Below are 23,381 nucleotides of genomic sequence, written 5' to 3'. Positions count from 1 at the left end.
ACCATTAGAAAAACACAAGCCACAATATTTTAAGCTCACCCAGATCCAGTATCTTAGAATAATGACCATTTATTTAATCTTCCATTATGAAATAACTCTGAAGTGTATGGAACTGTATCAGGCACATATTAGCTGGTCAATAACATTAGCTATCATGATTATCATCACTGGAACAGTAACATATTAGAATAGATACATGATTTTTAACTTAATAATGCTTAAAAAATAATTTTTAAGTAAAATTTAAGTCAAATGATGCTATTTTAGTTCCATATTCATCTCAAACTTTCATTACTATATATATTGTTTGTAGGTTCTTTCCTTAAATGTGCATGGAAATTTTAAGATATTTTAAAATTGCAGTCAAGTTTAAAAATATGGTATAAATGCTTAAAATGTTAGTTTATGAGTTATTTGGCAAGATGAGATTTTCTTTCTTCTCCCCATTTTCTTTCTTTGACCTTCCCACATTTGATAAATCAGTGAGAGGTGGTCAAAATTAGAAAGAAAACACTAAATGGTTTATAGTTATTTCTCTTTCATCAATGGAAAGACAAACTTTCTCTTGAGGGCAGAGGACCTGAGACCAAGTGAGATTTTGCAGAAAACAAGGAGGAGGTAGATCAGAAAGGAAACGGGCTTCAAGATACCGATCCAAGGTTCAAACTGGAAGAACCACGACGTCCTGAATAGGGCAAAAACTGAAATGTTTTGTGATATTCCTTGGACTGTTCATGCAAAGAATATTTTCCTTCCACTGAACTGTACTTACACAGTAATTACTAGATATTATGCATATAACAGAGGCTTAATGACTTCAGAAATACAGTATTTCAAAAGGTGAAATTACTTTTTTTTTTTGGTCAGTCCTTTCTCTGATCTTAGAAATAAAAAAAAAAAAAAAGTAGCTTTCTCATCAGAAGAGTTGTGTGTTTTTCTTATTTACAGGGACATACTTTGTAACTGTTGTCTGGTAAGTATCATTTATTAAATGCATCTAATAATTGTTTGCAAAATAACAGTAATTGTATCTTTTTTGAAAGGACACTCACAGTTCTTCCAGAATGGAATGACCCCCTTCTGCTGTTCAACTGAGTAAACGACTAATAGATTATCCTTAGCTATTTCATATACTCTATTTATTCTACAGAAGCAAAATTGTGATGGATACAATTTACCAGAATCAAACACTGCTCTCTTCATCTTTCTTTTCTTTGTTGGCTATAGCACTCACTATGTAATGGTTATATTGTCAAGATTCTACTAGATTGCAATTCATTTTCCCCTTGTTACCCAAGAGCCTAAAAGCAAATTCCCCACAATACATTAAGAGGCATAAAACAATTCTTGAAGAAAGAATCAGATTAGATATGAAGCAATACAGGAAAAGTTGGAGATGGGGAATTACACTTATCAAGTTGCACGTAAAGAAATGTCATTTGTGAGATCTCCAAGGAACCTGTTGCGGCTGTTTGATAAACTGTGCCTAGGATTTGTCAGGTTGCAGCATAGCTCTCGGATTCAAAGAAGCAAGTGTTCACTTATCTTGTAAAACCCATCCCATGATGGACCAATTTGTCCGCCAGTGTTTATCCCTCCTTCAAAGTAGCTTCACTAAGTGGATTTTTCCTGAATAAAAGCTGATGTTGAACTGCTATTTTTTTTCTCTTTCTGTGTGTTCAACCAAGTTCTTGGCTCATGAATATGCCTCCCCTTTTTCCTGGGCTTTTCCACAAATTTATGGAGGAATACGGAGGTAAGCCATAATTAAATGTGCATTGCTTGGATAAGGGATGTCCAGGTAATTCAGATAATTGAAGTCTACTCATTATCCAAAACTCTCCTGTTCTACCTTTTTCTGATCCTATTCCTACAATGTATTTAAAAAGTAGTAAAGTCGGTTTCATCTCATTGTTTTAAGCCTGGCTGCTTTGTAATAAAGCCTCTAAAAAGCAGTGAAATTATATAAGAGGCAAGATGCAAAAGATAGCAGGAAGAAATGCCAGCAGTGTCTAAGAAAGGAATCCTTTAAAAAAAAGTTTTCTGTAATTAATGTTTTACCTAACAAGCAAGAGGCTCATTTTCTGTTTATGTATATGTTTATTTTCTTTATAAAGTTCATGCAAGAATTTGGGGAAAGAACTATTCAAGCATTAGATTTGGGGGAAGGAACGATTCAAATATTATTTTTCTACAAACATCTTGTCTGTTTATGAACTTTTTAATAATTTTTATTTACTTATCTGTCACCTAAAGAAATACCAGCGTCAAAAAAGGCCCTAATTTTAAACCTTTCCTTTTACCTTTTGACCTTCCTTTTTCTCTTTTTGACCTGATTGTACTTTAGTCTTTAAAGAAAAGGCGTGGGACAATCAACTAGTAATCTCGAATGATACCCTGCCATTTACTTGGAAATGAAAACATTTCCAAATACTATCCACTCTAATAATGGAATCAGACAATTACAATGTTAAGAGTTCTATAACTCTAATCGCTTTAGTGGTTTTCCAAATATTTTCATTATGTGATAGAAAATGGCTTTATGCTCAGTATACCAGGTACATCTAACCATGAAGTTACTTACAGGGTAACTGAAAGGTGTTGGTCTGTGCTTTTATTGCTCTATTTATAGAATGAAAGCTAAACCTAACATTACCTTATAACTCATGAATAAATTACATAGTCAGGTCTCATATATACTTTTAAAATCTGAGTTCTTAGAAATGAAGCTATCCAAAATTTTAGTGATTTAGTTTCACAATGATCTTACTTTAAAAAAAGAAAATGTTTTTATCCAGTGACACTGCCCGCCCCCTGCCCCACCGCCCCACCACCCAACAATGGACAGTTTTCTCTCCTACATAAAATCTGAGTCACAATCTTATAATTTAGAAAAGTATGAGCAAAGGGTCCACAGCTCTGCACCCTTTCAAAATTAGTATGCGATTTTGCCCACCTTCATACTGAAATTGTCCAGAGAGTGGTCCATGGCCAGAGGCAGATGGTGGATACCAGAAATCTTCTCTATTCAAAAAACTCTCCTCCTCAGAGTCTATCAAACACAGACACACTTAGGTTCAGCTCATTACTCCTCCTGTGAATTAAAAAGAAGACAAAGTAATGGTACTGTAAAAGTCTGAAAAAAAGTCAAACAAGAATTATTTGAATTGAATTATATTGCTTCTAGTTGACATGAGTAATAAAGAATTAAAAAAGGAGACAGAATGAGTTCAGATTTTTGCTCAGCTACATAAAATTTCTGTAATCTAGACAAATTACTCTCTTTATATATACACTAAACATAATCCTACCTTGCCAAATTGTTCCAACAATGACACAAGATCACATGTGCAAAATTCTTAGCAGACAGTCATGTCTATTTTTTTGGGGACATGGAAAAACAGACCGGTTCCAAATAGGAAAAGGAATACATCAAGGCTGTATATTGTCACCCTGCTTATTTAACTTATATGCAGAGTACATCATGAGAAATGCTGGGCTGGAGGAAGCACAAGCTGGAATCAAGATTGCTGGGAGAAATATCATATGCAGATGACACCACCCTTATGGCAGAAAGTGAAGAGGAACTAAAAAGCCTGTTGATGAAAGTGAAAGTGGAGAGTGAAAAAGTTGGCTTAAAGCTCAACATTCAGAAAACGAAGATCATGGCATCCGGTCCCATCACTTCATGGGAAATAGATGGGGAAACAGTGGAAACAGTGTCAGACTTTATTTTCTTGGGCTCCAAAATCACTGCAGATGGTGATTACAGCCACGAAATTAAAAGACGCTTACTCCTTGGAAGGAAAGTTATGACCAACCTAGATAGCATATTAAAAAGCAGAGACATTACTTTGCCAACAAAGGTCTGTCTAGTCAAGGCTATGATTTTTCCTGTGGTCATGTATGGATGTGAGAGTTGGACTGTGAAGAAAGCTGAGCGCCGAAGAATTGATGCTTTTGAACTGTGGTGTTGGATAAGACTCTTGAGAGTGCCTTGGACTGCAAGGAGATCCAACCAGTCCATTCTGAAAGAGATCAGCCCTGGGATTTCTTTGGAGGGAATGATGCTAAAGCTGAAACTCCAGTACTTTGGCCACCTCATGCGAAGAGTTGACTCATTGGAAAAGACCCTGATGCTGGGAGGGATTGGGGGCAGGAGGAGAAGGGGACGACAGAGGATGAGATGGCTGGATGGCATCACCGACTCGATGGATGTGAGTCTGGGTGAACTCCGGGAGTTGGTGATGGACAGGGAGGCCTGGCGTGCTGCAGTTCATGGGTTCGCAAAGAGTTGGACACGACTGAGTGACTGAACTGAACTGAACTGAGTGGGGTTGGGCTGGAGCCTTGAGAGGTCACTCCCTCACTTACTGATCTAGTGCAGTATAGTGGTCTTCAACCCCCAGGTACACAGAGCACCTGTAAGGAGTAAAATGGATGAATAATTTTTAAAGAATCAATTTCCAGGTCCATTATTGCTATGTGTGTCCTTTTCTAAACTTGCCCTATTTTAGAGGGCTCGTGTATGTGATAAAGGCAGCACACCAGTCAGGTTCCCTTCCCTACAACTCCTTTCAAATTAGCTCCTCTCAACTGAAAAACAACAATGAAAAAGCATCCTTTTCACATGTCATTATTTGTTGTTTATTTTTTTGCATTATTTGTTGCATTATTTTATAATTACAATGCTCTGGAGTGTCAAAGGGACAAGTTGAAAAACTGTTATGCACAGATTCTCCTTTAATCAAGGTATCAAAACAGCTTCATCTATCCTACTAAAAAGGTGTATTTCCAATAGAAATTTACTTGTTATAGTTATTGATAAGTTTTCAAAATCTGTAATCTATTTTTTATTTTAACAGCTGACTGCTATACTAATAATTATAATAACAACACAATCAGAAGGAATCCTTAACACTGACAGCTTTATATTTATAAGAAATTATTTAAAATTCAATTTTAATTTATATTCATATTTTTGATACAGAAAGTCTGAGTGATCAATAAAAGACTTTCAAGCATGAAAAATGTTATATTATGATAACATTCTGGGGAAGTAATATAATAAAAATACAATTTCAAGCAAAAGAAAAAAATAATTGTCCATGAATTTTTTAAATCAGTGGTTCTGGATACCTTATCACCATGGCATTTAGAGTCCCTTGGAAACATTTAAAAGACTGATCTAACAGTTATGTTTTTAAATGATAATATTTACAATATGTGGGAAATTACATCCTTTTCAGTCACTTAAACTTATTATTAAAAATGTATAAGATGGTACATATCTAAAACAGAATTTCCCTGTATAAGCTAGCAACAGACGCTAGTCTATAGACCTCCAATGCAGAGGTTAAGAGCATGGACTTTCAAACCAGAGAGAACTGGCTTTGAAATCAGTCTCTGCTTCTTGGCTTTTAATGAACTACATTCAACTTAACCTTCTCTGGGCCTCAGTTTTCTTATCTTTAAAATGGAAATAAAACCTAATAGAATTAAAGAACATATGTATTTAAAGTGCTTAGCACTGTGCCTGGCATTACCCAGTTATTATGATTAACACCATTATAACTGCATATGAGGAGGGCAGGGAAAGAGAGGGCTGAGGGCAGGGAAAGAGAGGGCTAAGTGCAAAAAGAGACGTGGAGAATTCAAAAGGTAAATGTAGGATTTTAATCAATACTTCTCTAAAGATATGATATACAAATGGCCAAAAAGCACGTGAAAAGATGCTGAACAAATCAGCTATAAGGTATATGCAAATCAAAGCCACAGAAACCACTTCACATCTACTATACTAACTAAAACAATGTTTTGTTTTTTTTTTTTTAACTTAAAAAGAAAGAACAAGTATTGGCAAAAATATTTCTAAGTAAGAAGTTCCTGGGCCCCATGTGACTGTATGTGTGTGAAGTCGCTCAGTTGTGTCTGACTCTTTGATACCCCATGGACTGTAGCCTACCAGGTTCCTCCTTCCATGGGACTTTCCAGGCAAGAGTACTGGAGTGGGCTGCCATTTCCTTCTCCAGAGAATCTTCCCGAACCAGGGATCAAACCCAGATCTCTTGCATTGTAGGCAGATGCTTTACCATCTGAGCCACCAGGGAAAGAACAAGTATTGTCAAAGATGTTTCTAAGTAAGAAGTTCCTGGGCCCCATAACAGAAGTGAATTATAGGGTCCAGGGGAGGGGCCTGGGAATTGTGTTTTGAATGCCTTCCTCCATGATTCTTACAATCCAGCTACAACGGGAATTAGCACAACTTTTGGCTTATAAGTAATCAAAAGTGTCAGTTATTATGAGTGCTTGAGGTGACTGGAAAACTCAGCAGTGGCCACAGGACTGGAAAAGGTCAGTTTTCATTCCAATCTCAAAGAAAGGCAATGCCAAAGAATGCTCAAACTACCACACAACTGCACTCATCTCACACGTCAGCAAAGTAATGCTCAACATTCTCCAAGCCAGGATTCAAAAGTACGTGAACCATGAACTTCCAGATGTTCAAGCTGGTTTTAGAAAAGGCAGAGGAACCAGGATCAAATTGGCAACATCTGTTGGATCATAGAAAAAGAAAGAGAATTCCAGAAAAAGATCTATTTCTGCTTTATTGACTATGCCAAAGCTTTTGACTGTGTGGATCACAATAAACTGTGGAAAATTCTGAGGAGATGGGAACACCAGACCACCTGACCTGCCTCTTGATAAACCTATATAAGAAGCAACAGTTAGAACTGGACATGGAACAACAGACTGGTTCCAAATAGGAAAAGGAGTACGTCAAGGCTGTATATTGTCACCCTGCTTATTTAAGTTATATGCAGAGTACATCATGAAAAACGCGGGGCTGGAGCAAGCAACAAGCTGGAATCAAGATTGCCAGGAGAAATATCAATAACCTCAGATATGTAGATGACACCACTCTTATGGCAGAAAGTGACGAGGAACTAAAGAGCCTGTTGATGAAAGTGAAAGAGGAGACTGAAAAAGTTGGCTTAAAGCTCAACATTCAGAAAACTAAGATCATGGCATCCGGTCCCATCACTTAATGGGAAATAGATGGGAAACAGTGGAAACAGTGTCAGACTTTATTTTTGAGGGCTCCAAAATCACTGCAGATGGTGACTGTAGCCATGAAATTAAAAGACACTTACTCCTTGGAAGGAAAGTTATGACCAACCTAGATAGCATATTGAAAAGCAGAGACATTACTTTGCCAACAAAGGTCTGTCTAGTCAAGGCTATGGTTTTTCCTGTGGTCATGTATGGATGTGAGAGTTGGACTGTGAAGAAACCTGAGCACTGAAGAATTGATGCTTTGAACTGTGGTGTTGGAGAAGACTCTTGAGAGTGCCTTGGACTGCAAGGAGATCCAACCAGTCCATCCTAAAGAAGATCAGTCCTAGGTGTTCATTGGAAGGACTGATACTGAAGCTGAAACTCCAATACTTTGGCCACCTCATGCGAAGAATTGACTCATTGGAAGAGACTCTGATGCTGGGAGGGATTGGGGGCAGGAGGAGAAGGGGACGACAGAGGATGAGATGGCTGGATGACATCACTGACTCGATGGACATGAGTTTGGGTAGGCTCTGGGAGTTGGTGATGGACAGGGAGGGCTGGCGTGCTGCGATTCATGGGGCACAAAGAGTCGGACACGACTGAGCAACTGAACTGAAGTAAGGTGATTATTTTAGTGGTTAAAGATAACATTTAAATTATGTCTGCCTGGAGTCAAAATAATTAACCTAAAAAATGGTGAAATCCATCCACATGCTCTGTTCTCCATGTTATACAGAACAACTGACTTGACTATTTTCCTCCATTCAATAGACTAAAGTTTAGTGGTAAAAATAACAATTTACTCTTCTGAGAAATGACTGTATTGTCACGAATTAGGACAGTGAGGAATTTTCTCTCTGAAAATGGGGGAGGAGGTAGAAATCATAACAGATGAAATATCTGTATCAGCTTTCTAATTAGACTTCTCATGAGTCAATGGTTATTTAACTGTCTTCAAAGAACAGTAATCCACTGGTCTGAGGGGTGCTTGTGACTTTACCTGATTGAAAGAGAGCCAAATGTTTTTATTAGATCCAGTTAATTCTACTAGAATAACTTTTCTGACTTTTGATCATGGTATACAGAAAGGAAAACATTTTACATGAATTCCAGATCCAATATATCTGAGATAATACTTGCATTCATGTACCCTTGAAAAGTGAAAGTGTCAGTTGCTTAGTCATGACTGACTCCTTGAGCCCCATGGACTATATAGCCCACCAGGGTCTTCTGTCCACAGAATCCTCCAGGTAAGAATACTGGAGTGGTTACTCCTTGGAAGGAAAGTTATGACCAACCTAGATAGCATATTGAAAAGCAGGGACATTACTTTGCCAACAAAGGTCCATCTAGTCAAGGCTTTGGTTTTTCCAGTGGTCATGTATGGATGTGAAAATTGGACTGTGAAGAAAGCTGAGTGCTGCAGAATTGATGCTTTGGAACTGTGGTGTTGGAGAAGACTCTTGGGAGTCCCTTGGACTGCAAGGAGATCCGACCAGTCCATCCTACAGGAGATCAGCCCTGGGTGTTCTTTGGAAAGAATGATGCTAAAGCTGAAACTCCAGTACTTTGGCCACCTCATGCGAAGAGTTGACTCATTGGAAAAGACTCTGATGCTGGGAGGGATTGGGGGCAGGATGAGAAGGGGACGACAGAGGAGGAGATGGCTGGATGGCAACACTGACTCGATGGACATGAGTTTGAGTGAACTCTGGGGGTTGGTGATGGACAGGGAGGCCTGGCGTGCTGCGATTCATGGGGTCACAAAGAGTCGGACATGACTGAGCGACTGAACTGAACTGAACTGAAATGAAGAATACCCAAGGATCGACTCCAAGTCTCCTACATTGCAGGCAGATTCTTTATTGTCTGAGCCACCAGAGAAGCCTTTATGATAAGTCATATACTAAGATATTTATCATATTCTATTTTCCTTTTATTTTCTTTCTTAATGCTGTTTGCTATCTTACTAATTTGACAACTACTAGTTTTCCCTAAACCATTAATGAGTAGCAACCTAAAATTTGAGAGATACAGATATAACATAAGCACCAGAAGTTAGTATTTTCATTGTGAATCCCAAATTGTGAATGAAAGAACAACTGATTCAGATTAAACCAGAGATTGATAACTAAAATTTTCAAGTCACCAAAGGAAAGAGATGAATAGGTCATTTGGATTTTATGAGAACTTGATGGTCTCATCTTGGTCTTCCTGACTTATGCCAGAAACCTTGAAACAGATATTATCTGGAACTCTGTGTAGGAAGGTATGTTATGAATACTTCTAGTTTTGAAGTTTATTATTAATCACAAATTTAAAAACTTCAAAAGCTTTTTCATGTATGTAGGTATTCTTGAGTGCAAATTTAAGTATCAGAGACAGCTTATGAAAATATGATCTGAGCAACACAGTCTTTGAGAGGAAATGACAAAGGTGCAAACAAGATTGTTCCTTTATTATTGTATTGCCTTGATAAAGAGTTGGCTCCTGGGATGTATTATTTTATCTCTTTCACTTTTTTTCCCTTTCCTTTCATAAATTGTTTGTCCTAGGATTTGGCACTAAAAATTTCCAACATTATATGATAAGCAGTAATACTATATTTTGCTATAGTAGAGAGTTTCACTGTTGCTAATACAGTGATACCAGAAGAAAGCACTGGAAAGAGATTAAGTATGTGGATTTTCAAATCAGCCTTACCAGGTGAAATCCACCTTTCCACTTCCTCATTGCTTAACAAAGGCAATTTTTTAAACCCAATCTTTAGTTTCCTCATCTGCAAGACACACAACTTAGAGGGCTTTACAAATTCTCTAAGATAATGTGTTACTACAGAACTTACCACTGGAATACACTCTAATAAATTATACGCCCCATCAAAATTATTGGATAAAGGTTTGTGACAAGTCAGTTTTTCCATAAACTTGACGATAAAAGATTTATTGAGGCAGGGGAAGCTAAGTAGCCACTATCTCCCACCTGATCAAGTGGTTCTTGTTGACTCAGGTACTTGTCTCATCTCCCATTAGGTTACCTGGATTTTACAGCCAGGATTTTTCCACTGCTAAATTTACAAGCAGACAGTTATGTGTTAGTGTGATCAGGGTAGTTGCTATAGACAAAAGCACCCACTGTGGGTATGCATCCTGTAAAGAAGAGGAACATCAATGAAGATGTCACTCATCAGCGGCAAATCATATAATACGAATATTCACCAAAACCAGTTTGATTATTGGGTCAAGGCTTTTACAGACAGAATAGTGATTTTCATAGAGCAGAGAGCATATCTCAGTTTTTAATTGAAATATCTTTGACTAATAGTATAAATACTGAAAAAAAACAGTAGGCAATCTTTCTTATATTCCTGGAATGAAAACATTACATAATGATTCACCCTCTTGTTTATTCAGAGAAGCCAACTTCTGAATGCCAAATTCAAAACACCGTAGAATACTTTATAATACGGATGCTAGAGCCAGAACTGTTACTCTGTAAGTAGTTTATAACATGGCACTGAAACAGGCATTTACCATATGTGCTTGTTTGGGTCCTAAATAGTTAGATACAAGGCAGAAACCTAACTGGGGAGTGAAGGGGAGCAATCTACAAATGTTAAAGATTCACCAATATGGAATAATCATTAAATCTGAAAAAAACAGAAATAATATTTTTGTTAAATTATAAAATATATGGAGAATAAGATAAATACTTTTTACTACACCCATTTTTAACAAAACTGAACCTTTAGTAATATTTCTTCAGATATTTTAAAAAACATTACAGTTTCACTTGAAAAGGAAAGAAAAAGGAAGGAAGGAGAAGAGAAAGGAAGGTAGAAATGGAATGCAGGAAGGAGGAAGGAAGGGAAGTAGTTCAATTTTGTGTTTACAATTCCATGAACATTTTAATACATTTCAAGGATATGTATCCATGAATAGAATGGCATGTTTCTAAATGTCTTTAATCATTCCCTACCAGACACATCATTTTACAACATTTTTATATTTGCTGAAGACTTTCATTATTTTATCCACATTCATATATATATAGCTCTAATGTACTTAATCACTATATATTATTTCACATAAGAATTACCACAATCTATTAATACAACTAAAGATATTTTTTGCTATTTCCAAATTTTTACTGTTAAGATAAATGTATGATAAACAATCTAGTACAAAAATACGAAAAAGCAGGATCTAAGGATATGTAAATATTCACATTTACTGGATATCATCAAATTCCTCTCCAAAACGGTTTAGGAGTTCTTATTTCTCAACATCTTGTACAAGATACAATATTATCAGATTTTATATTACTGCCTACCTATTGGGTATGAAATTATATTTCATTGTTGTTTAAATCTGTATTTTCATAATAACATTTAGAGTCTTACTAAGTTTTGCTAATTTTTATTGGGTAATGTTTGTTAAATATTAACTATTTTAAATGTTGTAGATATTTAATCTTTTTCATATGTACACATTTATATGCATAATATATATAAAATCAGTGGTGGCATGTTTGCAACCAAACTTAGTGAAGAAGCATCAAGACTGCAGAATCCAAACTGTCCTTGACCACCCAGGCTTGGAACAACCTGTTTGTATACAAATTCATCCCTTCGTGTCCACATCCTCTGCTTACTGTACAAACCCATCTCTTAAGGTAGACCTACAGACATATATGCCTCCAAGCCTGCTTACTATTTACCTGTGACTTTTTCATGTAATACGACTGCATGGCAAGGGACTCATTAAACCAAGGAAACAATTAAACCAACAAAGCTCAATTAAACCCTCTGTTCCATGTTGTCAAACGTTAGAAGCATTTCAGTTCATCTCATTCTTGTGGTGAAGAAAATAATGTGATCATCCTTCATAACTTACCTGTTGTATCACCATGACTTGGTAACCTGTACATGATGCTGTGAATTCACTGGCCTACCGCTATCCAGTTTTACTAACCTCCAAACAATTGCCTCCTCTAATGCAGTATATCCCTCTCCTGATCAATGTAATCTTTTAATTCTATGAAAATTGTTGTAGATAGGAAAATTTGCAACATTTATTATTATATTTATAAGTACATATTCCTTAAAAAAGCTTGTGTGGATTTTTTTTCATATAAGAAATTTTTGAAAAACCAACAGAAAGTATAAATGGAGACAAACATGACGTTTTTAACAAATGCACTATTGGATATATTTCATTTTTGTTCTACTTTGGATATCAACACATTTACTTTATTGTCTATCATCGTTTAAAATAAGGTCAATAATTTATCTCTTTAAAAACACAGATTTGGTTTCCTGTGAAAATTAATAAACAACACTTCAGGTTACTGATTTTTCTGAACAGGTCACTGTTACCACATATAGCAACTTAGTCTCCCAACTTCTTGGCTAGTGGAGTCCTCTTTATAAAATGGGTATAAACATCACTGTGCAACTAAAGAAACCACATTATTTTTACAGTGTAGAAGAACTCCTATGCTTTTGCTTTTCTTTCTTTTTTTTTGGTTAATTTCATGCCTGACTCAGTCAGAGATTAGGCCTTGACACAGGTTATAATTAAATATTGAAATCATGAAGTGCAAGAATGTTTAATTTTTAAAATATGAGTTTTAATTTACCTCATACAGAGAATAGCTCTGGTCACCTGCAGAGATGCATTACACACTACATTGCCTAATGTAGGATGCCTGAATAAGGCTGAGCATACAGTTAAAGTAAACTAATGCAATTTACTGAACAGCAGTCAAATATTTATCCAGTTGATGAAGCAGACTTTATATGAAATTCAGACAATAATTAAAGAGAAGCATTGCTTAAAACATGGTTACTCCAGTTTTTACAAATATGTTATATCCTTTCTGCATCTTTCATTTTTCTAAGTATTTCTGTACACCTGAAACACTCCACAGTGAGCATTCTATAGCTTTGTATTTACCGTATTTCCTGATATCTCACAGTATTGTAAAACTAGGAAGGTGGCCTTACGGCAAAAGCCTCCTCAATTCTTTTTCTTGTAACATACTTTCCGCCATGCAGTTCTGTGGTGGCTTCTACTGAAAGTGGAATCTATTTCCCCACATTTTGAATCTCTCTGCCTTGTGACCTGCTTTGGCCAATAGAATGTGGCAGCTGCATTGTTGTGCCAGTTCAGAATCTCTGCCTCAAAAGACTGCATGCTTCTGTCTTCTTGGAACCCTGCCATGGGCATGAGAACAAGCCCAGATTGCCTCCTGGAGGATGAAAAACCGCACGAGGCCATCATGACTGGTCAGCTTCCAGCCACTCCCCTGTCCTACACAGCGAGTCCAGCTGAGACTGGTCAAACCAACTGAGATCAGAGAACCACCCAGAATACTTACCAGCTCATAAGAAATAGTGAATAGTTGCTGTTTTAAGCCCTGTGTTTATAACAGTCTGTTATACTATAAGAGCTAATTGAAGCAGGATTCGGAGATCTTAATTCACCTTTCCATTTCAGAGAGGAGAAAAGAGAGACCTCGAGAGGTCACATGTCTTGTTCACATCTACACGGTGCCCATGGCAGAACCAGGTTTAAAGATTGCATTCCCTGACTCCTCTTTGTACCTTGCAACTCTGTTTTTCTTTCCTTCTTTTTGGCAATAGAAATCAATGAAAGCTTGCCAAGAGAAATGGAGTCCCAGTATAATAAAATGGCATTTATTAAATATAATTGTAAGGGTTTTATATATATTTATTAGTCAGGATATAGATATTATCTGACAGTATTTCTCAATCCTTTTTACTAAGTTATGTGAAGAAAATTACAAATGACAGAAGGAAGATTGTTTTCAAGTGGAGTAATCCCATAATTTTTCAGTCATTGTGATATTACCATTAATCCTCACTTTGGGGATATTTCTCAAATGCTGAAGTTAACAGAGATCTTCTTGGAGTTTTGTTTAACAGAATTAAATTTTTTTTCTGAATCTCACTGCATCCAAAACTAGCATCTGGAAAATTAATAGTAGCTAGCATGTCAGAATCATCCCAAATTAAACAATCCATATGATGAATATTTAAGGAATTCTCAAACACTTAGATTATGTTGAATGAATGTGAAAATGTTAAAACCACTGATGGGATGGCCTTTTATTCAGGCAAATTTGCTCGAAGATAAAAAGTTTTTCAAAAGATATTTGGGTTCTTTTTAGAGTAGTAAATAGTTCTGCTCGCCTTATGCCTGCAATTCCTATGATATTCTGTAGCATAGGTTCTCAATGGTTAGCCCTTCCTAGACAGCTTGACAAATTGCTGGGATCCACCCCCAGAGTTTCTGATTTGGTAACCCTGCGTTAGGGACTGGGAATCTGCATTCCTAACCAGTTCCCAGGTGATGCTGAAGGGGGACCAAACTTTGAGAAACACTGCCCTATGCTTTTCAACAGCTGCTGAAATAATTTATGAATAGTCCATCAAAGAATATAACTTACTGCCATATTTTAGTGGGAGCTAACGGAAGTATACATATAAATTATATTCACAATTTACATTAGCAAGTGAATTACACATTACAAAAGCCTGTCAATCAAAATCAATAAGATAGTCACTCCAGTTACAGTGTGAACAGCCTTGACTTTTGCTTGAGATATGTTCAGAGTTTGCCCACAGACCAGGGGGAAACTTGTCAAAAAAATACATGCATACTGTCACAAGATCCATAATATTTGGAATGCAGGCAAATTAGCTCAAATGATCATTCTCCAAAGGGAAATAACTTGCCAGGGTTTTTAAAAAGTAAAGAAATGCCTACTTCCAATCCACATTCTTTTTTTTTTTTTTAAATGAGAGTATTCACATAACACTTTCCATGACAGTTTCTGCTTTCCATCACTCAACTCTTTGTGAAAATAGTCCATTTTTTGGCTTACTGACTGTATGTTTGAGCTCAGTCCAAAAATGAACTTCTTGAAAGGGTTATAAAAAAATTTTTTAAATCAGTTTTGTTTTTTTTTAAATTCCCAACTGTTTCAAATAAAGAAAACAAACTATGGAAAAGGTAGTGGGATTTTAATGTCTTTTTGCATTTAAATATCAGATAACTTCCTAATGGACCTTTACATCTCTATGTCCTCTATGGAAATCCCTTATGTTCAATTTAAAAATATGCCTGTGATTAGAAAAGACAGGCATCTGAAAAACTCCTCTGAGAAAACACACAAAAGCACATGTGTCCCTAACTCCTGAGTATGCACATTTGGGAGGTGCCAGCCAACTCTATCTTTCTTCTGGTAAACATGCCTTGTCGGGCATTCAGAGCCCTCTTAGTACTGTTAATAATTTTTATCGGGGTGGTTTTTCTTCCACCACCTACTTAAAAGCTCATTTCCTCTGTTTCTGCACTTTGAATCTATTTCTTTTACAAGATAAAAAAAAATGCAAAGTGAGCTGACCTGAGTCATTGGGCAGAGAAGACTTTGTTAACCTTTCCATTTTTTAACACTGAACATTGTCTTACAGTCTATATTTTCCTCATCTTTTAAGCTGACCCGATGAATAGGGTAAAAGTTACTGGGTACAGAACAACACACAAGGGTTATCCTGAAGTGACAGGTCCCAGCAAGGAAGAGAGACTCAGTCTGATTCTAAACATTGTTCTCCTTTTCCCAAACTAAATGTGTTCTTTAATAGCTGATTGTATGTGTGTGTGTGTGTATAATATTTATATATGTATATATATAATGTTTATATATGTATATATATAGTGTTTATATATATATATTATGTTTGAGGACATCTTTTAATAAATTATTAAGTACTGTCTCTGTATTTGTGTCATTATTCGGTTCAGTTCAGTTCAGTTCAGTCGCTCAGTCGTGTCCAACTCTTTGCGACCCCATGAATCACAGCACGCCAGGCCTCCCTGTCCATCACCAACTCCCGGAGTTCACTCAGACTCATGTCCATCGAGTCAGTGATGCCACCCAGCCATCTCATCCTCTGTCATCCCCTTCTCCTTCTGCCCCCAATCCCTCCCAGCATCAGAGTCTTTTCCAATGAGTCAACTCTTCGCATGAGGTGGCCAAAGTTCTGGAGTTTCAGCTTTAGCATCATTCCTTCCAAAGAACACCCAGGGCTGATCTCCTTCAGAATGGACTTGTTGGATCTCCTTGCAGTCCAAGGGACTCTCAAGAGTCTTCTCCAACACTACAGTTCAAAAGCATCAATTCTTTGGCACTCAGCTTTCTTCACAGTCCGACTCTCACATCCATACATGACCACAGGAAAAACCATAGCCTTGACTAGATGGACCTTTGTTGGCAAAGTAATGTCTCTGCTTTTGAATATGCTATCTAGGTTGGTCATAACTTTTCTTCCAAGGAGATAAGTGTCTTTTAATTTCATGCTGCAGTCACCATCTGCAGTGATTTTGGAGCCCAAGAAAATAAAGTCTGACACTGTTTCCACTGTTTCCCCATCTATTTCCCATGAAGTGATGGGACTGGATGCCATGATCTTTGTTTTCTGAATGTTGAGCTTTAAGCCAACTTTTTCACTCTCCTCTTTCACTTTTAACAAGAGGCTTTTTAGTTCCTCTTCACTTTCTGCCATAAGGGTGGTGTCATCTGCATATCTGAGGTTATTGATATTTCTCCCAGCAATCTTGATTCCAGCTTGTGCTTCATCCAGCCCTGCATTTCTCATGATGTACTCTGCATATAAGTTAAATCAGCAGGGTAACAATATACAGCCTTGATGTACTCCTATTTGGAACCAGTCTGTTGTTCCATGTCCAGTTCTAACTGTTGCTTCCTGACCTGCACATAGGTTTCTCAAGAGGCAGGTCAGGTGGTCTGGTATTCCCATCTCCTTCAGAATTTTCCACAGTTTATTGTGATCCACACAGTCAAAGGCTTTGGCATAGTCAATAAAGCAGAAATAGATATTTTTCTGGAACTCTCTTGCTTTTTCGATGATCCAGCGGATGTTGGCAATTTGGTCTCTGGTTCCTCTGCCTTTTCTAAAACCAGCTTGAACATCTGGAAGTTCACGTATTGCTGAAGCCTGGCTTGGAGAATTTTGAGCATTACTTTACTAGCATGTCATTGTTAGATCCATTTAAATGTCTTTTACTACTAAGTAGATTTTTCCATCCTTCATAAACATGGAATTTCTAGCTGCAAATGTTTTCAATTCCTTCATGAACATTTCGCAATTAATGCCAACTTCCAATGACCCTTTGAACTCATGTGGCTTCTCCAGCTAACTGTTTATGGACATGGTGCTTTAAGGAAAGAAATTTGATGTGCCACCCTGACTTGCCCATGGAGGACACTCCATGAGGATATTCTGATGATGAATAGCTGGAGGATGGTTGAGTTAATCCTTTCATTTCAGAGGGGGGATGATGTCCAAACACCTAGAAAATGGTTCCCTAGCTTACTTAAGCATTTCTTTAATCAAAATAAAACTCAGGACACAGAATGGCTCTTACAGAGAAGAGAGACTAGGCCATGACCAACATTAATTATTTCCAGCTGAAGAAATGACATTGGAAGGACTGTTGGGAGACACAAGGGGAGAAATAATTACTGCATAACAGGTAAAGTCACATGCTAACCAGTCATTTCAGTGCCCTTTAGTGAGCTATACTGGTCTGTAAGGTAGGAAAAGGGCGTATGAGAAGGAAAGGCTGACTCTGAAACCAAGAATGCACAGATACATGCTGCATTTGTTTAAGAAGGAAGCTACAAATAGGCCAGTGAACTTCATTTAGGCCAAGCCATCATCCCACAAGCGACTCATCCCTACAAGGCACCCATTGTACTATACCCCTGGAACAATTCCTGTCTTTATGCAATCAAACGTCCTACTGGTACCTCCAGCTTGCTAGCTGTATATTCAGAAATTTCCCCTTTAAAATCAAACAATTATGGTTGTACAAGTAGGCAGGAGCTGCAGGCAAATGCCTAGTCATTTCTACCAAAGGTCTGGATCCTATGTTGAAACATTCTTCAAGGAGTAAACTAATGCATTACTACAATATGCATTAATAACTATACTGAAAACTAATCTTTAAAGAATTTTTCTTGATTTTCCAGCTTTTCCAACGTCTCACACTCCCACATGCCACATACAGCTATTTGTGTATGACTATAGCTTAGTGCTTCCACCATCACATATGTGTTAGAAGATGATGCAGGTATCATACCTCAGAATTTGATAATGCAGATCCAAGTTTCAGTTCCATCATTCACTCAGAAATAAAATGCATGTGTGCGCACATACATATATTTACCCTGTATTTTATATCCATGTCTCTTAGTTATTAATTCACTTTTCTATGTGTACTTTAGAATTATTATATACTCAACTGTAATATGAAATATACATGAGCTTGTATCTTTGAAATAAAAAATCTACACTGATGCGTGCCAACTGTTTAACTATGCATATAAATGCCACAAAACAATTTAGAACCCTAAATGAAGGATGTTATATCCAAGTGAAACAAATGCAGGATCAGAGGTCAACAGAAAATAATTACACTCAAGAGAATTTGGACAGGACATCAACAAAAGCACAGACCATGAAATCTCTAGTGACCCAAAGAGTTAAGAAATTGCAACCAAGAGCTGTAACTTTCATCCAGTGAGAGATGCTTTCCTCAAGTTTGATATTTTTTTAATCCTCACGTTCTGGCATGACTGAACCCAGGTGGCTGGAATGGGCAATGCTGACTGACCCACATACTAGTTAGATGGAAGGGAATGTGGAATACTTAACTATTCTTTTCATATGAATAAGTATTATAAGATTTACGAAGCAGGTATTGAGAAAGAGTAGTAGACATAGGATTAAAACTCTGTCAAGGCCACTATGCTGCAAAACTCCAGGAAGTACCTCTTCTGCCACTGTGTGTGAGCATCCCCTTCCCTTACAAAGCTGACCACAAAGAGCAACAAGGGTATACAAAATGACCCGATTTGGGTTCTAATTCCGTAACTGCCACTTACTAGTTATACGAACTGGACAAATAAATCACCTCCCTTCCTAGGCTTCTATACCAAGGTTCTCAGTTTATTCTGTGTGCTGTGGGTCCCTTTGATGATCTAGTAAAGCGATAGATGCTTCCTCAGAAGGAGGTTTCTTAATTGCATAAAATAAGACAGGATTGTGAGGAATCCAATTATGATTTTTCTGATATAGTAATAAGTGTGCTTCTTTGTATTATATTAAATGTCACTATCAAGAGACAGGTCTCATAAGTACTATAATTTTGAAGCAGTGATGAATGTAAACAATGTTTTGAGACATTTGCAACAACTATAATGTGGTATAAAAATATCTGTTATATCTACTGATAACAAAATGATAGGTACCTATAATACTATTGCTCTTTGTTGCCTACATTCACTAAAACTAAACACTAAATTTCAATTAGGGGTTAGTGAAAGCAGATGATTTTTTTTTTTCCACTCAAGTTCAAGGGCATGCTGAATTTTATCTACTGACCCCAGGTTAAGAACCGTTGCTCTTTACATGTTACACAAAAAAGGAGAAACAGTTTGTTCTCCAGAATTCACTGAGTTTTGCTATGAACATATTAAACTTGATGAACAAATATTTGGTGGGCAATTTCTATGTGCCAGGCACTGTTTTAGGGTGTAGGGATACATCAGTAAACAGAAAAGACACTACTCTTGTGGAAGAAAAATTTTAGTTGTGGATGACAGACTTTAAATATTTGTTTAATAGATCACATGCATTAAACCCATGTAATGTCAGGGGATATATAGAAGGGTGAAAATGGACATAAACCAGAGGGTAGGTGCACAGGAAAGAAAGAGGAGAAGACTGTGCACTAAGCAGTCAGTGGGGAAGAGCCCCAAAGGAAGTGGGCTATCGGGAGCCATGAGGACACCCAGGAAAAGGCACCTACAGACAACAAAGTTTCAAGTACCACATTTCACCTGGCCACACTCCATTAGCAGGAGTAAGTTGAAATGCAAGCCAGCGTTACTAAGTTGGAAAATAATATGTAGACTTCCTTTTAGAATTATACACTTGTATCAGGATTGCATACTGCTTTAAAGCCTGATTTGTTTCTATCTGTTTTGCTATATACACAATTTTTTTTTAGCACATCTTATTTCATGCCAGACTGTATATTTAACCACATTAACTACAGTTGACCCTTGAACAATGGGGAGTTGGGAGTGCTGACTCTCCTTGAAGACAAAAATCCACAAATATTCAATAATTTTATATGTGGTTGTATATTTGGTTCCACTGTATACTCAATTCTGATTCTGTGGGTTCAACCAACCGTGGATCATGTAATACTGTAGTATTTAATACTGAAAAAAATGTACGTACAAGTAACCCTGCACAGGTCAAACCCATAGTGTTTAGGGATCAACTGTAATTTATTCCTAACAAGAATCCTGAAGAATATGACCTATCAGTTATCTTGCTTCACAGATAAGAAAACAGAGGTTCAGAGAGATTAAATTAATTGCCCATATTTGCCAAGTAAAGTAAGTAGGTAGCAGGACCAGGATTTGAATGCAGTAAATATCATATATAAATCTACTTATCACATCATACTGCTCCTTGAAATCAGTATTGTTCTCTGACAAGACAGCAATCTATCTCAGATACCATATTTTAAAAGTTGCTAAAAAAAAAAAGTACTGAGAATTGTACATTAAATGAGAAAAATGTGCACTGCATGCCTTAGGGAAAATACTCACAGAACAAAATGCTGAGCCACAGTGGGATCAGAGAAAGAAAAATTCCTGACTAGGGGAAAGACAGTCATTTGGAAATCCCATTGGAAAATCTTGGTCTCCATAATCTCTTTTAATATCTATTTGGGATTAGCAAAAAATTAAGAACAATTCAGAAAGCTAATCAGATTGACTTTGTTTACTGTCAAGAATACAAATTGGATGGGGTTATAAAAAACATAATGAGGGTAAGAGAGAACCAGGACGGAGGTGGTAAGCAAAGATTTGAATGTGTTGACCATTAACTTGTGATTGTATTTTTTAATGTCACTGTGGGAGAACCAGATGGGAATGACTACAAGCAGTTGGATTGTGCAGGTCTGGGATGCCAGAATCTGAAAGTCTGGAGAAATACCTAGTTGAAAATAGAACTGCAGGAATCATGAGCCTGTGGACAAAGATAGACAATTACACCAAACATTTAAGGTATGCCCGGAGGATGGAGGCAGCAAAGTAGACTGCAACAGAGTAAGTTAGAGAGGGCTGGGAAGCCAGCAGAGTACAGTATCAGAATCTATAGAGATCTCAAGTAAGAAAGTCAAGGATTGGTGGGATAAAGGGCTAGGGGATGGAGAAGTCAGTGCATTGGAGCCTTTAATAGACCACTTGCTGACATGGTGGCAGAGAGTCTGAAGGGCGTGGAGTGGGAGGTGAACAGAATGCTAACATTAGAACATAACTCATTTAACTCATGTACTTTCTTGTTAAATATAAAAGAGACAGAGACAGTAGCTAGATGCCAAAGCAAAATCCACAAATGGAGAGGCTGAAGCTATCTGAAAAATAATAATTCATGGATAAGTACCTAAAAGAAACAAGGGACAAGAACAAGGGCACTGATAAAGGAATGAGCATTAAGGAAGAAAAGCAGGTGCTTCAGCTCCTGAGCTAAGTAAGCAGCAGTTCGCAAACAGAGTGGGGAACATGTTATAGATTTTTTATAGAAATGTTTTGCCTGGAAAACAAATGGAGGTTCAATTGGCATTGTGTAAGTGAAGAAAGCTGAGTACTGAAGAATTGACGCTTTTGAACTGTGGTGTTGGAGAAGACTCTTGAGAGTCCCTTGGACTGGAAGGAGATCCAACAAGTCCATTATACAGGAGATCAGTCCTGGGTGTTCTTTGGAAGAAATGATGCTAAAGCTGAAACTCCAATACTTTGGCCACCTCATGCAAAGAGTTGACTCATTGGAAAAGACTCTGATGCTGGGAGGGATTGGGGGCAGGAGGAGAAGGGGACGACAGAGGATGAGATGGCTGGATGGCATCAACTCGATGGTTGTGAGTCTGGGTGAACTCCAGGAGTTGGTGATGGACGGGGGGCCTGGCGTGCTGCAATTCATGGGGTCGCAATTCATGGGGTCGCAAAGAGTCGGACATGACTGAGTGACTGAAATCAACTGAAGTGGGACCAAGGAGAAAAGACACCTTGTGATTCATGAGACACGATGATTGTTCCATGTCCCAGTTCAGTTCAGTTCAGTTCAGTCGCTCAGTCGTGTCTGACTCTTTGCGACCCCATGAATCGCAGCACGCCGGGCCTCCCTGTCCATCACCAACTCCTGGAGTTCACCCAGACTCACATCCATTGAGTCAGTGATGCCATCCAGCCATCTCATCCTCTGTTGTCCCCTTCTCCTCCTGCCCCCAATCCCTCCCAGCATCAGAGTCTTTTCCAATGAGTCAACTCTTCACATGAGGTGGCCAAAGTACTGGAGTTTCAGCTTTAGCATCATTCTTTCCAAAGAAATCCCAGGGCTGATCTCCTTCAGAATGGACTGGATGGATCTCCTTGCAGTCCAAGGGACTCTCAAGAGTCTTCTCCAACACCACAGTTCAAAAGTATCAATTCTTCGATGCTCAGCCTTCTTCACAGTCCAACTCTCACATCCATACATGACCACAGGAAAAACCATAGCCTTGACTAGACGAACCTTTGTTGGCAAAGTAATGTCTCTGCTTTTGAATATGCTATCTAGGTTGGTCATAACTTTCCTTCCAAGGAAGTATTATCAAATTCCTAAGAGACATTCATGTAGTTGAATAATCTGTGATAAAAAAAATTCTATTGTACAATAAGAACCAAGTGCCTACAAATGGCTTTAATACATACAGATTTCCCAGGTTTACAACTAGTGTGTAACTCAAGGAAAAAAATTGATTTAGGTTTTGTTCAGAACTTTACCAAGAATTGGTCATAATTTCAAAAATTCACATGATAACAAGAGAGACAGTTCAACAAGAAATATAGTTAGCATTGGACATCAAATGTCACATATTTTATGATCACCTTTATGAAATATCCAGAAAAGGCAAATTCATAAAGAGCAGTTTCTTGAATTGATGGTTTAGTTTGGGTCTAGGCAACATTCCTAGTCAAGAGCTAAAACTAACCTGGGCTTACTTACTAGCTGGAGTCTGGAGACAGGCCATCCAATTCAGTGGAAGTTGTTTTCTAAAAGTAAAATTGAATCAGAAATTGGGTTTGAAAGGGAAAAGAATATGCTGAACATTGGGTGTGTTATACACACAGACAAGGCAGTATCA

General features: G+C 37.5%; 1 protein-coding gene across 9 annotated transcripts in view; it reads right to left on the bottom strand.

The window, feature by feature from the left end:
- The window catches only part of LOC147374282 (uncharacterized), a 165,241-nt gene that overhangs the window by 24,870 nt on the left and 116,990 nt on the right, over positions 1-23,381 (bottom strand). For 8 of the 9 annotated variants that reach the window (XR_015162595.1, XM_086396708.1, XM_086396712.1 and 5 more), the window contains one exon: positions 2,957-3,094. Coding sequence is in view for 6 of the 9 variants with exons in the window: in XM_086396708.1 (XP_086252834.1) it covers positions 3,086-3,094 (9 nt within the window). In the remaining 3 variants the exon portion in view is untranslated. Of the gene's footprint in view, positions 1-2,952; positions 3,095-23,381 lie in introns of those variants that run through there. The other variant, XM_086396710.1, reaches the window with a different exon arrangement.

Source organism: Bos grunniens, chromosome 4 (genome assembly GCF_055505025.1).
Source record: "Bos grunniens cultivar Pamir isolate PY7600 chromosome 4, Bosgru_T2T1.0, whole genome shotgun sequence".
NCBI classification, from domain to species: Eukaryota; Metazoa; Chordata; class Mammalia; order Artiodactyla; family Bovidae; genus Bos; species Bos grunniens.
The sequence above is the reverse complement of the archived record's forward strand: the minus strand, read 5'-3'. Positions and strand labels throughout refer to the sequence as shown.